Source organism: Scomber scombrus, chromosome 20 (assembly GCF_963691925.1).
Source record: "Scomber scombrus chromosome 20, fScoSco1.1, whole genome shotgun sequence".
NCBI classification, from domain to species: Eukaryota; Metazoa; Chordata; class Actinopteri; order Scombriformes; family Scombridae; genus Scomber; species Scomber scombrus.
The window spans coordinates 10,274,430-10,289,022 of NC_084989.1; the positions used below are offsets into that span (position 1 = coordinate 10,274,430).

General features: G+C 41.3%; 2 protein-coding genes across 2 annotated transcripts; one reads left to right on the top strand and one right to left on the bottom strand.

Moving 5' to 3' along the window:
- The first annotated feature begins 100 nt into the window (after positions 1 to 100).
- On the top strand, positions 101 to 2,269 carry amer2 (APC membrane recruitment protein 2). The gene has a single exon (XM_062441801.1). It carries the CDS (start codon positions 101 to 103, stop codon positions 2,267 to 2,269), a length of 2,169 nt encoding a protein of 722 aa, XP_062297785.1.
- Positions 2,270 to 11,543: 9,274 nt separating this feature from the next.
- LOC134002325 (beta-1,4-galactosyltransferase 1-like) lies at positions 11,544 to 13,115 on the bottom strand. Its single transcript, XM_062441663.1, has 2 exons — positions 12,732 to 13,115; positions 11,544 to 12,212 (listed from the first exon to the last, which is right to left on the bottom strand). The coding sequence occupies exons 1-2, from the start codon at positions 13,113 to 13,115 to the stop codon at positions 11,544 to 11,546; spliced, it is 1,053 nt and encodes a 350-aa protein (XP_062297647.1).
- Positions 13,116 to 14,593: the final 1,478 nt, after the last annotated feature.

Below are 14,593 nucleotides of genomic sequence, written 5' to 3' on the forward strand. Positions count from 1 at the left end.
AGAGAGAAAGAGGGTGAGTGTATGTGTGGCCAGACAGAGGGAGAGGACAGAGCTAGAGAGCTAGAGGGAGACGATTGAGTGGGAACGAGAGTTCAAGATAATGGAGGTGCAGTCGGAGTGTGTGGAGCCTCCTATGGCCCCTCAGTGTGACCCCCAGCCCACAGGGAAGATCAACAAAGCTGCCTTCAAACTCTTCGGAAAGAGGCGCACCGGCTCTGGGATGGCCAGCTTCTTCTCCTTCAGGAACAAAGGGGCCACAAACAGCAGGAACAACGGGAATTCTGACAATGGGAATTCTGTGAATGGGAATGGCTCGGCAGCATCAGTGGAGCTTATTAGGAGCAGAACCCACGATGGACTAACAGGCTCTAACGGTGAAACTGATGGACAGAGAGGGGAGGGGCTTGCTGGCTTGGAGGCGGTACCAGTGAGGTCTCTTAGCAAATCGCTGAGTTTCTTCTCTTTGCTCCGACGTGGGAGTTTTAGGTCGAGTGAAAACGGAGGGGCGGGATTTGTCAGAAGAGGGAGGGGCCTAAAGGGCTTCTTCAGCAGCATGCGATGGAGACGTAAGGAAAAAACAAATGAGGTAGAGGGGGAAGAATTAGAAAGGAGGAAGGAGAAGGATGGGGATGTTGCTGACTCTGAAAAGGTAAAGGATATTACTCTCACCCTCGAACCTCCTCCGCATCATCACCAAGAGGATTGTGGGAATGCAGAGGCAGAACCTAACCTCCAAGTAACAGAGACTCACACTACTAGTGTTACCATGACACCCTCACACTGTGTTGCTATGCCTGGGCCATCTGGTGAGCCTGACTCCCCCTTTCCTTACACACCTGCTGACTCGCCACTGCGCCCTCCCATTCCAAAAGCCAAAGCTTCATTTTCAAGCCTCACCCCCTCCCTCGCTACGCCCCCTTTGGATCGCTGCAGCACAGGCGACCCTCCCTCAGAACCTTCAGTGGATCGCCTCTGCTCTCTCCTCTTCACTGATGTCACATCCCTTAAGAGCTTTGATTCACTAACAGGATGCGGTGACATAATTGCTGATGCAGATGAGGAGGGACCAGGGGGTAACGGGGGCAGCGGTACCAGCAGCAGCAGCAGTGGGGGAGGAGGAGGAGGAGGAGGAGGAGGAGGAGGAGGAGAAGGAGGAGGAGGAGGAGGAGGAGGAGGAGGAGGAGGAGGAGGAGGAGGAGGAAGTGTAGGAGTGGGTGTTGGGAGAGTTGGCATCACCAGTGCCACATCTCGTTGCTCCCCATCCAAACCTCTACCTTCCCAGCTGACCCAGCCTATGTTCTCTGTTTCCTCAAGCTCAGTGCCTGCCTCCCTTCCTGCCCGGGCCAGGGCGCCACCTGCACCACAGCAGCACCCGGCCGGTAGCGGGGTGGTGGCCTACATGGGTGGTGGGGAGGAAATGGCAAGTCCAGAAGGAGTGGACGACGCAGACATGCAGGGGCTCTGGCATATGCTGCCATCGACTGGTGACAATTCCCCTGCTTTGCCCCGATCACACCAACCCCCCTCCACCACCCCCACCTCGACTTATCCCCCTCGTGCCACCTCCAACCCTGCCAGCAGCCACTTGCCGTCAGCCTCTAGGAGCGCAGACCGTAAGCCACCCCAGGTGAAAGCACTGGGGCTCAGTAAGATTCCAATGGTTGGCGGAGCAGGAGGCCGGGCAGCTAAACCGCCTCTTCCTCACACACACGGCCGTCATCCCACATCGCCTGGTGAAAAAGAGCCACTCAGTGATGAGGGCTACTGGGACACACCCTCAGCGACGCCCACCGCGACACCCGATGAAAGTGGGTTGCAGCGTAACCAGAGGATGGCTCTGTCACGTGACAGTTACTCCGGAGACCACCTCTATGACCTCTACAACGATCCTGAAGAGGAGGAAGAGGATGAAGACCAGGATCGAGATGAGGATCTAAACAGTACTCCCTCTCCATCTACTGAATACAAACTGAGCCCCACCTCCCAAACAACTCCTCCTTCCTCCTCCTCCTCTTCTTCCTTTCGATCAATGAAAGGTAGTACAAGCCTTCCCCGGGAATCCAAGATCCCGGTAAGCTCCAGACAAACCACACCCCCACACTCTATAAGCCAGTCAGCTCTATCGTCTGTCCTAGAGGCTGAATCCCCTCCGCCAAAGACCCAAGCACCTCCTCCGGTTCGCACCAGAATCCCTGTATCCAAGGTGCCCGTCCGTCGCTCTGGAAACAAACCTGGCAGCACCACCAGAGGAACCGCCTCCAAGAAGTAGTTTCTGACTGAGGGGTGTTTCCCTCCTACTAACTTATGGACATGAGTGGAAATCAGCTGTTTATGCAGAGCCAAAAGTTTTCCCAGACCAAGAAAAATGTTGAGCTGTAGAGTTAACAGCCTATAAATTCCTTTCAAATCTTTAAAAGCTCTCATTCCTTAAGTGTTTTGGCTTATGACAGGCTAGAATAGAATAAGTGGTTTTGTTCACTTGTTAAAGTCACGAGGAGACTCCAAAAAGCTGGGTTAACACTTCACAACCCTCAGTGGAACTTTGGAGGTTGACTCCTGACAATCCGTGGACTTTCAATAGACACATTCGCCTTGCAACTTCCTGGAAAAGCTCCTGACCTGCTGAGAGTTTGACAGCCACGTTGAAAGCTTCAGCTCATGACTGCACACTGCAAGAAAAAGCAGAGCACCTTTTTATCTTTTACATTTTTCATATGGAATACCACCTGACATAACTCAATTTTCTCAAAAGGACCTAATCTAATCAAATTTTTTTTGTTTCTGAGTTTGTCATCTTGTCTAATCTGTAACAAATTACCTCCTAGTCCTCTGATTTTAGAGCCAAAGTAAAAAAAAAAAAAAAGTTCACAACCTGGAATAACCCACCAGTTTTGTTTGATGTGTTTTCTTTGCTTTTTGAAGATGGTCCTCTTCTGACCGCACACTGATTTTACATGCGCAAATATAAAAATGAACACAGAGCTCTAAAGGCAACTTTAACCTGTTTTATCAGTTACCTACTTTGCAGCTACTAATGTGGCAACGCTGTCCTGCAGAAGCCATTGTTTTTATTCTGGATGACCTGAGTTTGGTTCCAACCTGTTGCATTTGGATCTCACTTGCACCCTACGGCATAACTGGGAGTTCATCCATAGGATGTCAATCTCTGGGATTTACAACTGTTTAATTACCAATGGAAACCTGCAAAACTATCGCAATACTCTAACCTGAGGGATCCCTTGCACTGATGCTTCAATACAGAAACACACACAACACACACATGCACATGCACACACACACACGCACGCACACACACACACGCACACACACACAAACACACACACACACACACACACACACACACACACACACACACACACACACACACACACACCTCTGCATGCAGTGCCGCACATACAAGGCACAAAGGTCAGGGAACATCATCTGACACTGGAGGATATCACACACACTGTTCAACTTTTGGCACTGTCTTTGTAGCTACACTGGATGACTTTCTTCTCTAAGGACACATGCACAAACAACTGTTTTTTTGTAGTTAGTACTTTCTTCTTCAACGGATTTCATACTGTTTTTATAGGCTTCTCCTTCCTAAGTCATACTGCACGGATCTTAAACTGTGATTGCACCAGCCTCTCAATACTTTCTGTTCTTCTCAATTAACATACTTCACAGGCTGATGTGAGGCATCCTTGCTGTGTGTCAGCCAGTTTGAGAGAGCCAGAATATGCCTGCAAGTGTTTTGTTTAAATAGGCTGTGACCCAAAAACAAGACAAGGAAATTCTGTTTCATATAAAGAGAGAAACTTTTTGAGTTATTTAATTAACTGGACCACAGCTTCAAATACAAAAGTGAAATTTGAGGACTAAAGCTTAATCAGTTAAGAGTCCTTCACCCTTCTTTTCCTGGCTGATGGACTAGTGAACATTGTACAACTTTATTCTAGGAACCACCGCAGCTGTGTGTGAATCTGAATGTAGCTTGACATAATTGTAGATTGTTGGACAGCATATATTTTTCTGTCAGTCTGTTTTCCTCTTTGTCCCTCTTTTGTCGGGGCAAGATAAATGGTGGAATTTACCGTTTTCCAAGTCCCCTGTGCTCTGAAAGACGAAGACAAACTAGTGCACAGTGTGTGCAGCCTTGCAAAGCACCACTTGTTTTAAGAATGAGGGGGTGTACTGCAGTCCTAAAAGGCCTTTGTTAGTGAATCAGCGGGACAAGTTACAGCAAGTGTTCAGTTAAAGAGAGCGGTTTTGATAAGCAAAGACATTTGAGATGATGCAAGTTTTCTCTAATCCTGACCACAAGGGTGCCAATGACACTTGAGGGTCATTGTAGTTCATGATAACCCTCCATCTCATTTAGAGTGTGATGATTGATCCACAACACTGCTCCAAGGTTCAGATATCTTTTCAGCCTCCTCATGGTGTAGTGTACAACAAATCATGGAGTAATCTGAGCCCAGGTCTGCAGTGAGAGCATCTCTCTTCAGATAAAAAAGGGCAGGCAAAAGGTCATTTAGGGAGCAGAGAATCATCATACTGTATCTGTCCCATGATTTCTCTGTCTACACTGTGAACTTGGTTCTCTGATATAGTCTGCAATCACTCATATTCTTTCTTCCTCTGAGTGTTAATTTGACCAGGGAGAGGTTAGACTGGGAAAGGATAGTGACATACAAGGTACTCTTTTTGGTGATGGAGATGAAAAAAAATGTTAAATAATTTAAAAATGGGTATTAATTAATTAAGCGTTGAGTATTTATATCAGTGTTTATGCTTATGGCTTGTTCGCCAAAACAGTTACCCAAAGTGTCCTAAAATCATAATTTAACTCCATGACGCTGTCACCAATCAAATATATATTAATGATGAAGATTAATTAAGATAGATAGATAGATAGATAAATAGATAGAGGGGGAGAGAGAGAGAGAGATAGATAGAGGGGGAAGAGAGAGAGAGAGAGAGAGAGAGAGAGAGAGAGAGAGAGAGAGAGAGAGAGAGAGAGAGAGAGAGAGAGAGAGAGAGAGAGAAGGGAACTGTGAAATTGATAACTAAGTATCATTATGCATTGTTTTGTTTTTTTAAATATGGCGTCCTCTTCAGTTGATGTCATTCTACCCCACAAGCCACAGTTTGTTGTGTAAATAGCACTTGTTTTTCCAAGTATGACATGATGAAAATAAAATCTGATAACCTTGATCCGTTGCACTGGCATATAAACAGCATATAAACTGCAGCGACATGAACCACAAAGGTCACCATAATGCCACCCGGCTCAGTTCCGAGATTTGTTTTGTCTTTTTTCTTTTCTTTTCTTTCTGATTACAAATTACAAATCAGGGTCATTAAGTGATCATTCGCTGCAATGTTTTCCTTCTTTTTGTTATTGTCTGTCTGCTCACAGTGTGAAATCTTTCCACTTTTCATATTTAATGAATAAAACTATGTTTGCGCTGATACATGAACTCCTGACTCTTTGTAACCACATTTGCACAAGAATTCATACATTTCAATGTCAGCGGCTTCATGTACTTGTATCATTAGAGCACTACTCTCCTCCACTCCCCCCTTTCCACCCCCACATCCCAGTGGCTAAAGTCCCCAAGGAGCAGGCTCAGTGGGAGAGAGGATGAGAGACAGAGATGCTTTTGTTGATGTTCAGCACGTGTGGCATTATTGTTATGGCGTCACACTCTGAGAAAAGGTCTGCTTGGCTTGGGAGTAAAAGGTTATCAATACATTTTATTGATCACTGACATGAAAACCTGATGGATGTGTCATTGTCTGCCGTTGGTCTCCAGTGGGAAAAGAGGCCTGTATGATGACAAAGAGAAGCAGCTGTTGTACAGCTGATGCATGTGGATGTGGAACCTGTGTGTGTGTGTGTGTATGTGTGTGTGTGTGTGTCCTGAATATAGATGAAAGGGTGGGTCTCATTGTTTCGAAGTAGACACATGTTGCTAAGAAAAGCTTATATGTTTTTGTTGTGTTGGTGCGCATGCATGTGTAGTGGGAGGAGGATTTGGTGCAGTGCGAATCCCCTTTGTAATGGTGCAGCAACCTCCCCCCCTTCCCTCTTGATCCGGCTCCCTCTCTGTTTCTGCACACTGAGGTTTATGTAAAAGCCTTACGTAAGACCATAACATTAACTTGTGCCAGCCCACCAGATCAAAGCTAGTGATGCTGATGGTGAGAATAGTGCGAAGCGGTGTGCGTATCGCCTGATCTCATCATAAATATACGGCTGTTTGCTTACTGAATGTGGACACTCATCGTCATAGTGAGCCATGTTTGTGTCTTGTGAGTGTGCGTTTGTTTTGCTACATAAATCTGGTATAGGCGCATGACAGGGAGGTTTCAGTTTGTGCTGAACAACGAAGTTCTTACACAAACCACTGAAGAAGAGAGTAAGGATGGGAGTGAGGGAGAAATGCAAAGAAAGAGATTTATTGTGAGTGTGAGTGAGGGTTTGCTTGCCTGTTAAATTAGCTTGTGATGAACAGCGAGCACTGTGGCCACAAGTGGCAATCATGGGATAATGGTAAAAACTGAAACGTAGTGTAACCCCAGCACATGAAAAGAAGAGTCAATAAATCAGTGAAGTCGCTCAGTAATGTCAATTACACAATAGAATCTTTCTTTTCTCTATCGTTTAGGTTAGCCGCCATAACCTACTGATCATATCAGACCAAGTATGGCTGTGGTGGGAAAACCCCTCATGCATGTTGAGTGCTTATGCATACAGTATGTGTGTGATCAATTATCATAGCATTAATACTGGTTTCTGACTAGTGTCTGGATTTCTTGACATGATACAAGGATTTGCTGTCCATACTGAATCTATATACTGTTGTTTTATGGTAATATAATTTTAACAAAGCCTGTGTATGACAGTATAACAGCATTCCCATGATTTATACAAATGGAATAGCATTATTATATGTTGGTTAAAATGATGTGTTTATTTTTTACTATACAACACAGTAGTGCAGTTTAGCTTATAAAGAGAAAACCACAGGAAAACATTTTAGCTTTTCTGAAAGACCGATTAAAGAAACCCTCCATTGAAAGACTGATTAAATTATAGATGTGGAGCAAAATGCTTGCACAGAAAAAAGTAGATTGAAGGTCATACTGATATTTAAACAAATATTTGTCTCTTGATGATAGGTAGGGTTTTCTTGCTCTGATAAACAGGTGTGTTTGTTTGTGTGTGTGAATGAATGATGCAGACTTAAGCACCATTCAAAAGCTGTACCCCACATTTCGCATGGCAGCCTCTCTACAGTCGTTCCCATAGTAACTCCACTAGGTCAACCAATGAAAAGAGGGGGCTGGGCAGGAAGGAGGATGGGAGAGTGTTTGGGGGGAAGAAGAAGAGGGGGGCGGCGGCTGGGGGGGTGTTGATGGTGGTTGCTGACACAGTGTGTGGGAGACGTGATTAGAGTTGAACTGGTGCAGTCAAACATTTCCCAGTACTATTATACATATACACACAACCCTATATGTTGATGTGCTCATGCAAATATACTGTAGACATAATCCCTCTTGTCTGAGTGAGCTGCAAACATCCTTTGATAAACCATCAACAGGAATATTTAAGAAAATCAGAAAAGCAGTGATAGCAGATTTAATTCTCTAAACACATCCATTTCTCATGTAAAGGTTTCACTCTGCACTGCTGGCTGTCACTTCTACAACATCCCGGGAGGCTCCCACCACCACAACTACCACCACCACCATTTATTGCTTCCCTGTGCTGTGCATTTGCTTCCCTCACTTTTCAATCTCTTGCATTTGATGTCACAGTTCCTCTCAGGGCAATGTTGTGTAATACTCCACTTGTCAATAATTAATCAACACACAAGCTTCTGACTCTGTGAATGGCTGTAACAGTTCAGTACTCCATATAGATGAAAGCATGTGTTTCACTATGATACTGAGTCATATTCAGGTAAATATGGTTTAGACTAGTCTGAGAGGACAACCATTTGGATTCTACATTTTTAAGGTCACGTGGCTGTTAAAAAACACACCAAGCTCTGACTTTGAAATGATAAAATGACAGGAATCAAGATATGTAATTAAACTCCAAACCGAATGGGAGCCAGCATTGCAAAATAAATATGAATTGAATTATGAATCACAAGATGAGTAATGAGTGAAATTTCCTTTAAGAATCCGAAGTCAGAGGATGAGTTAATATAAAACACAGTACAATGGCTTGAAATTATTGAATTTGTCATAAAAATGTGTTTGTCTACTGGCCAAGGACAATTGTCATAGTACAACTGGTAGTTTTGTGGAATACCATTAATAATAATAATAATAATAATAATAATAATAATAATAATAATAATAATAATAATAATAATAATAATAATAATAATAATAATAATAATGTAACTTGAATTGAAAACTCTTGTTTTGAACACTTGACCATAATTAGCCGATAAATATACTGATTTAACGACACGAACTTGACATCAACATCAGTGGATTCCCCCCTGCTTAGTGTGTTGTGTTGCCTCTCATTTACTGGAGCAACAATGTTGAAAAATACATTAGGAGGTTGGGCAGGCTGGGGGGATACACTGCATAAGTATGCGGTGTGTATTCTGAGCAGTGGGTGATAGAATAGACTTTCTGAAGCATTTTCTGCATGACTCAGGTTGTATTTCTCTGTACCTGTTAACAGAAAAGTTCCCTGCATTGGAGAAGAAATAAAAACAGTAAGACAAGCTGTAGTTTTTGCTCTATTTACTAAAAATGGGTTACATTTCAGCACTGTTGGGTCTCACAGGCTGACCACGATTCAACACCCTTAGAAACAAAGTGAGTATTTAAGATAACCAATTTCATAGTCCTCGATTCTTTGCAACCAGAACTCTGCCCATGGACCTAGCTTTGAGCTACCATTGGTCACTGTGGCAGGTGACCCGTAACATCATCAGGCTCAAATACAGTAATCAGAGCTCCCTCTCTCCACTCTCTCTTTTTCTTCCCATTGCTGCTGCAGGAGCAGCTCAGTCACTCAGCTCTCTGCTCTGATGTGTGTCCAGCTCACAGCAGACACACACACACAACTCTTTTCTTTACGGCAGAAGATGCCCGAGACTCTGTAACCAAGTGATCTTGCACCAGCAGCTACTGCACAGGAGCCACGAAGCAGAGTTACCTTGCCACCAACTCTGTAAGGACTGAAAAAGGAGCGACACAGGAGTACTTAAGCTCTATTGCTGTGGTGCCGGTTTATTTGTCACTAATCTTCATGAACTAATAACAGTTACAACTGTGTGATCTCTCCCTCCCTAAAAGCTGCAACTATACTAATTAGAGGGTCAGGCACATGTTATTCAAGAACAGTCTGTACACGCCCACACAGCAGGCTACTCAGATATCATCTAATCAAGCAGGTAAATGAAATCACCTGTGTGGGTGTGCTGTGCCTTTGGCAAATGTTTTTGATTATACATGTTGTCTGCTGCCAACCTCTGCTCTGTCAAAAACTCCAAAATCCTTTAACCTTAACTAGCTTTTTTGACTATAGTAAAGTTAATTATTGATCAGAGTTCCAAATTGATAGCTAAATACATTTTATGGACTGAATAAATCAACTGGCTTTCTTTTTCCCTAATCCCTGGGTGGTGCTGACTTATTATTAATTATTCCTATTTATTTTAATAATTAATAATTATGTTTGATAATCATTAATTATTTCTGATAGCCAGACCTGTAACCAAGGCCCAACAGCATTCATGTAAATTAGTCTGTCTAAGAATATTAAACTGAAACTTGAAATTTAAAATCTGATTAAATCAAAAGAGGCCCTCTAGACATGAAATAAGACACCTAAAATGCCCTGCTTGGAACAATAATGTGCCTCATATGGTAAGACACACATTATTCTTCTATAATATTATTTTTATTGTTACCACTTTAAAATCCTTAATATGGCATCCACCCCTTCTCCCTCATTATAGATCTCAGAGTTTATGAATATGCAGATCATTTTTCATTTCAGAATTTTTCCTGCTGGACACAAGATGTCTCCTACTTCACTATGAAGTCCACTCTCAGTGTATGTGCACTGGAGACTTCAAGTTTCCATATCACACTTACATAAATTTACATTTAATACTGGACCAGGACCAAATGAGTTGATCAGCCCCTGAACTCTGATTTCCAATCCTACTGACGGAACAAGAAAAAAACTTAATTTTGAGTGGACAGGGACTTTAATTAATTAATTTTAAGATCCACAATGTAAGAACTAAACTTCATCATAAAAAATTAAATTCATCTTTAACATTTCACCCAATGATTTGCCTCAGCAACAACAAATAAAAGACTTAGCTTCCCTTGATTATGAAGTAAGATGAACTTATTTTAGGCTCCTCTAGAAACCCATTAGACACATTTTATTTAAAAGTTTATCCTTAGTAAATAAGTAAATAGCTTTCGAAGGTAATCTTTTAGTACTAAATTCACAGTTTTGTTACTATCTGTAGGATTTGTACCTCTTATTAACACTAACGACATTACACTGCTCAGACAGTTATCCTCATGCTTTATTCACATCTCTCTTCCGGACACATACAGCCATGCAACTCATGACATCATCACTAATGCAATGTGAGTTGCCATATAGTACAATATCCTTCCACCACACCTCAACAGCAAAACACTGTCTGGGGAAATATAGAAAATATATAAAAAATAAATAAGAATGGAAGATGTACATCTGCAAAGTATAAATACACGGTCGCCCATAAAGTTGGAATAATTTTGTTTTCAGACACATTCCTCTTTTTATTTTCTATTTATACACATCAGTAATCACCTTTGACCAGGTGCAATGAGATTGATTGATACAATTTTGAGAATATATACACTTTATCTATCAAGAATGAATCACATTTTCACAATCATTTCATGGAAAGAGGTAAAAAATATTTTATTCCAACTTTATGGGCGACCGTGTACGTTCAAAAAGAAAAAAGATGCTTCAGCCAGTGCATCACTGCAAACAAAATGTTCCCTTTCCAAACCAAAGACTGTAAAAAGTGAAAAGAAAAGTAACTGAAAGTGTGTCTTTGTAACCTTTCCATACTTTTGAATCTCGTGTGAAAACCATAAGAAACGTGAGATGAGAAAATATTTCACATCATAGTTTGAGAATAATGATTGTTATTTTGGGATTGGACCAAAGACACTCTGCAATTCATATTCCAAATGTTTGCCTGTTCACTGGGACACACATATAAATGCAGGATTGCATAAGTAAACCTACACCAAGACCTACACCTGCCCCAGGACAGTTAAAAGAAATGTGATCCAGAGCATTAGCAGAGATTTTAGGATCATAACTCACATAAAATCACCCACGGCAGAGAAGGAAGCATACCTTCTTCTTTTGTTTGAGCCATGAGACTGGAAAACCACTGAATGACCAATATGGCCTGCATACTCTGTACAATAGTCAACAACAGTCCAGAATCCACAGGTTTCATTCTCATTCAGCCTGGCGGAGCTTCAATATCCACAGTGACGAAAGTGTACAGTGGCTCCTTCACAATCTCCTTGACTGTGTATTTGAGGGAATTAAGTCCATCTTTATCCATGGTCCACCTGGTCTGCTGCAGTTTAAGAGCATTCTTTGGATTAGGATTATTGTGCTTGTCTCTTACATGTTTTATCATTTTGTACCTTCCAGTTGTCATGTCAGGCCTGGAAAGGGACATCCCATGGTAGATAATTCGTTTATAGACATCGTCATCTTCGCCACCCCAGCCCCAGTAACTGTTTGGAAAGCCATTAATCTTCAAGAATTGGCTCTTGGACAATGCTGCAACCCCTCCAAAGATGGTATTATATGGTAACCTATAGTTAAATTTGTCCACAGCAACAGACAAGTGTCTGGGATTGTCAAAACATCGATAAATGTTGCGATCATCAAGAGGAATCAAGTCAACGTCAGAGAAGACAAAGCACTTATAGTCATATTGCTTCAATGCCTCAGCATAGCCTACATTCATCAGTTTAGCCCGGTTGAACACTCCATCTCCATATTGGTTGATAACATAAATACCGTAGTCCAACTGCTGTCGTATCAATATAGGATGGACAAAATAAAGCCACTGCTTCAGGTGCTCATGTCGATTTCGAAATGGGATGATGACTGCCACCTAAGAAAAATAGGCAAATAATAAAAATATCTGAAATACAGTAATTATTTCATGTAAGCACACACTTTATCATCATCTGTACCTGTATATCATCTGTACCCTCTCTGTTTCCACATGTAAAAATAAAACTACACATAAGCTATACTTAAACTATAAATCATGATGTAACCCCAACTGTGATGTGCATAAAACTGAAGCAAGGCACTTAATAAAAATACTATAAGTTATCAAAAAATATTTCCAAACCTGCTGTGCCTGTGCAACATGTTAAACTTAAATTGAAGTTGTTACTGACTTAGTCATTTTATTTGCACACATTATAATATTAAATAGGTTAACTCAGGTTTTTATACTTCAAGTATTTTGTTAATATGGTAAATTGCATACCAAAATCATACCAAACACATGACATAACCACTACAAAATTATATTCATCCCTTATTAAGTGCAGTTATATATTAATTGTTTATTCTCTTCATTTATTTAGGTATCTATTTGTCACTCCATTATTTCACCTACCTTGTGTCGTGAGATACAGTCTGGTGGCTTATAACGTCCTCCCTTCTGTAGAGGAACATCAATCTTCTTTTTCACCTCATCCATTGTTCGTGTAAAATCATAATCCACTTTGAAAGGACCCACAAGATTTGGAGGTTTGTCAGGGCAAGGTACCAAAGGCTTGTTGGTAGGGTTTTGTCTGTGTATCAGCATTTGGTCAATCTTCATTTTCACCAGTTCTTGTATGCGTTCTTCTGCCATCAAGACAAGTGAGTGATTTCTTTCTGCTTCATGATACAAGTTAACAAAAAAAGTGTCATCTTTGCTGTAAAGAAAAAACCCAACAAAAAATGCCAGAGTCAATAAACCAGAAAGTGCCAGGATTTGAAAAAGTTCTTTCTGCATTTTTGCTGTCGTTGAAGTTGTAGTTGTAGTTGAAGTACTCTATGCTCAACAGCTCTCATCCAGTTCTGGTACCTGCATTTCTCTATGCAAATCATACAGGCATTGAAAGACAAAAGCAGCCAGACAGGTTTTTACTTTGTGTGAGCTGCTTCCTTGTTCCAAGTTGTTATATGCTTTATGACTCAGGGTGTCATCATTGGTCAAGTTGACAGTGTAAAAGTGTCTACAATATTATCAAATTATGGCCTTTAATTGGCCATGTATGAGTGATCAGTTTTTATACTGATGTTAATGTGTGGAAAACAAAACAAAACAGCAAAACAATGATTTGTACAAAGAAAAAAAAATACTTAATTGTTTGTTAAAATGTCAATGAAAAAATACTGCATACCATTATAAATAATGGGGCAAGAATATACTTACTGGTATGTTGTCAAAGTGGGCCCTCTGCTGGTATGTGACTGGAGGTCCTGATTCTCTTAACATTTTCAACTTAACAGATCAGCAAGGTAACTACAACCTTTAAAGTCCTTTAAAGAAACAGATGCTGGCAACCCTGAAAAAACATCCTCAGCAAAATCTTTCAAATCTGGGATATAAACCAGGTGCTGAAACAAGGCCTTTAAAAAGGAGTGCTGCATGCAGGAAAGGAGTTGTCCCTTCGAAGTAAGTAAAGCACACAGTTACACAGTGCTTCACTAACACATACACACACACGCACGCATGCGTGAGACAGTGTAATTTACACTGTAAAATATAACAGAGAGTAAGAGACCAAACTGAAATCAAACACATGGGAAAAAGGAAGGGAGGTCTGTAGAAAACATTGCAGATATGAATTGATTTTTAGGCATTGCTTAAAACAGTCCAAAGATTCAGTAGATCTAAAAGATTGTGGAAGATGATTCTACAGAGTTGGGGTAAAGACTGCAAATTTGCGGTCACCTTTTGTGTTCCGGTTAGTGCGGGTAATAAATAAAAGGCCAGGTTTTGAGGAGAATAGTGGCTGAGTAGTGGAATGAGGAATGAGGAGGTCATAAGTGTAGCTGGGGCAAAGTCATGGAATCCCTTATACATAATCAGCAGGATCTTGTAGTTGATTCTGAATTTTACAGGAAACCAATGTAGGGAAGCAAGAACACGGGTGGTTCTGGTTAGAAGTCTGGCTGCTGCATTTTGGAGCAGACTGACTGAGGAACATGTAGAGGGAGTTCCAGTAGTCAAGTCGGGAGAAAATTAACATGTGGATTAATCGTTTACGATCAGTAGTTGAATATATATGTGTTATTTTTTTTTTACATTATTTCTTAACTGAAGGAAACCGGACTGGACAAGCTTATTAACATGATGGTCAATTGCCATATACTGGTCAAAGATGATACCATACAAGATTCTTAGTAGTAGATTTCATGTTTTGGTGAAGTAGAACAATAACCTGATAGCTGCAGTGGAAAATGTATTAAGTGGAACAGGTTTTG

Bases quoted from the DNA above. Each gene is read 5' to 3' on its own strand.
- LOC134002325 (XM_062441663.1), bottom strand. From the start codon at position 13,115: ATGCAGAAAGAACTTTTTCAAATCCTGGCACTTTCTGGTTTATTGACT. The intron at 12,213-12,731 runs GTAGGTGAAATA...TATTTTTCTTAG, and splicing joins ACTGTATCTCACGACACAAG to GTGGCAGTCATCATCCCATT.
- amer2 (XM_062441801.1), top strand. From the start codon at position 101: ATGGAGGTGCAGTCGGAGTGTGTGGAGCCTCCTATGGCCCCTCAGTGT.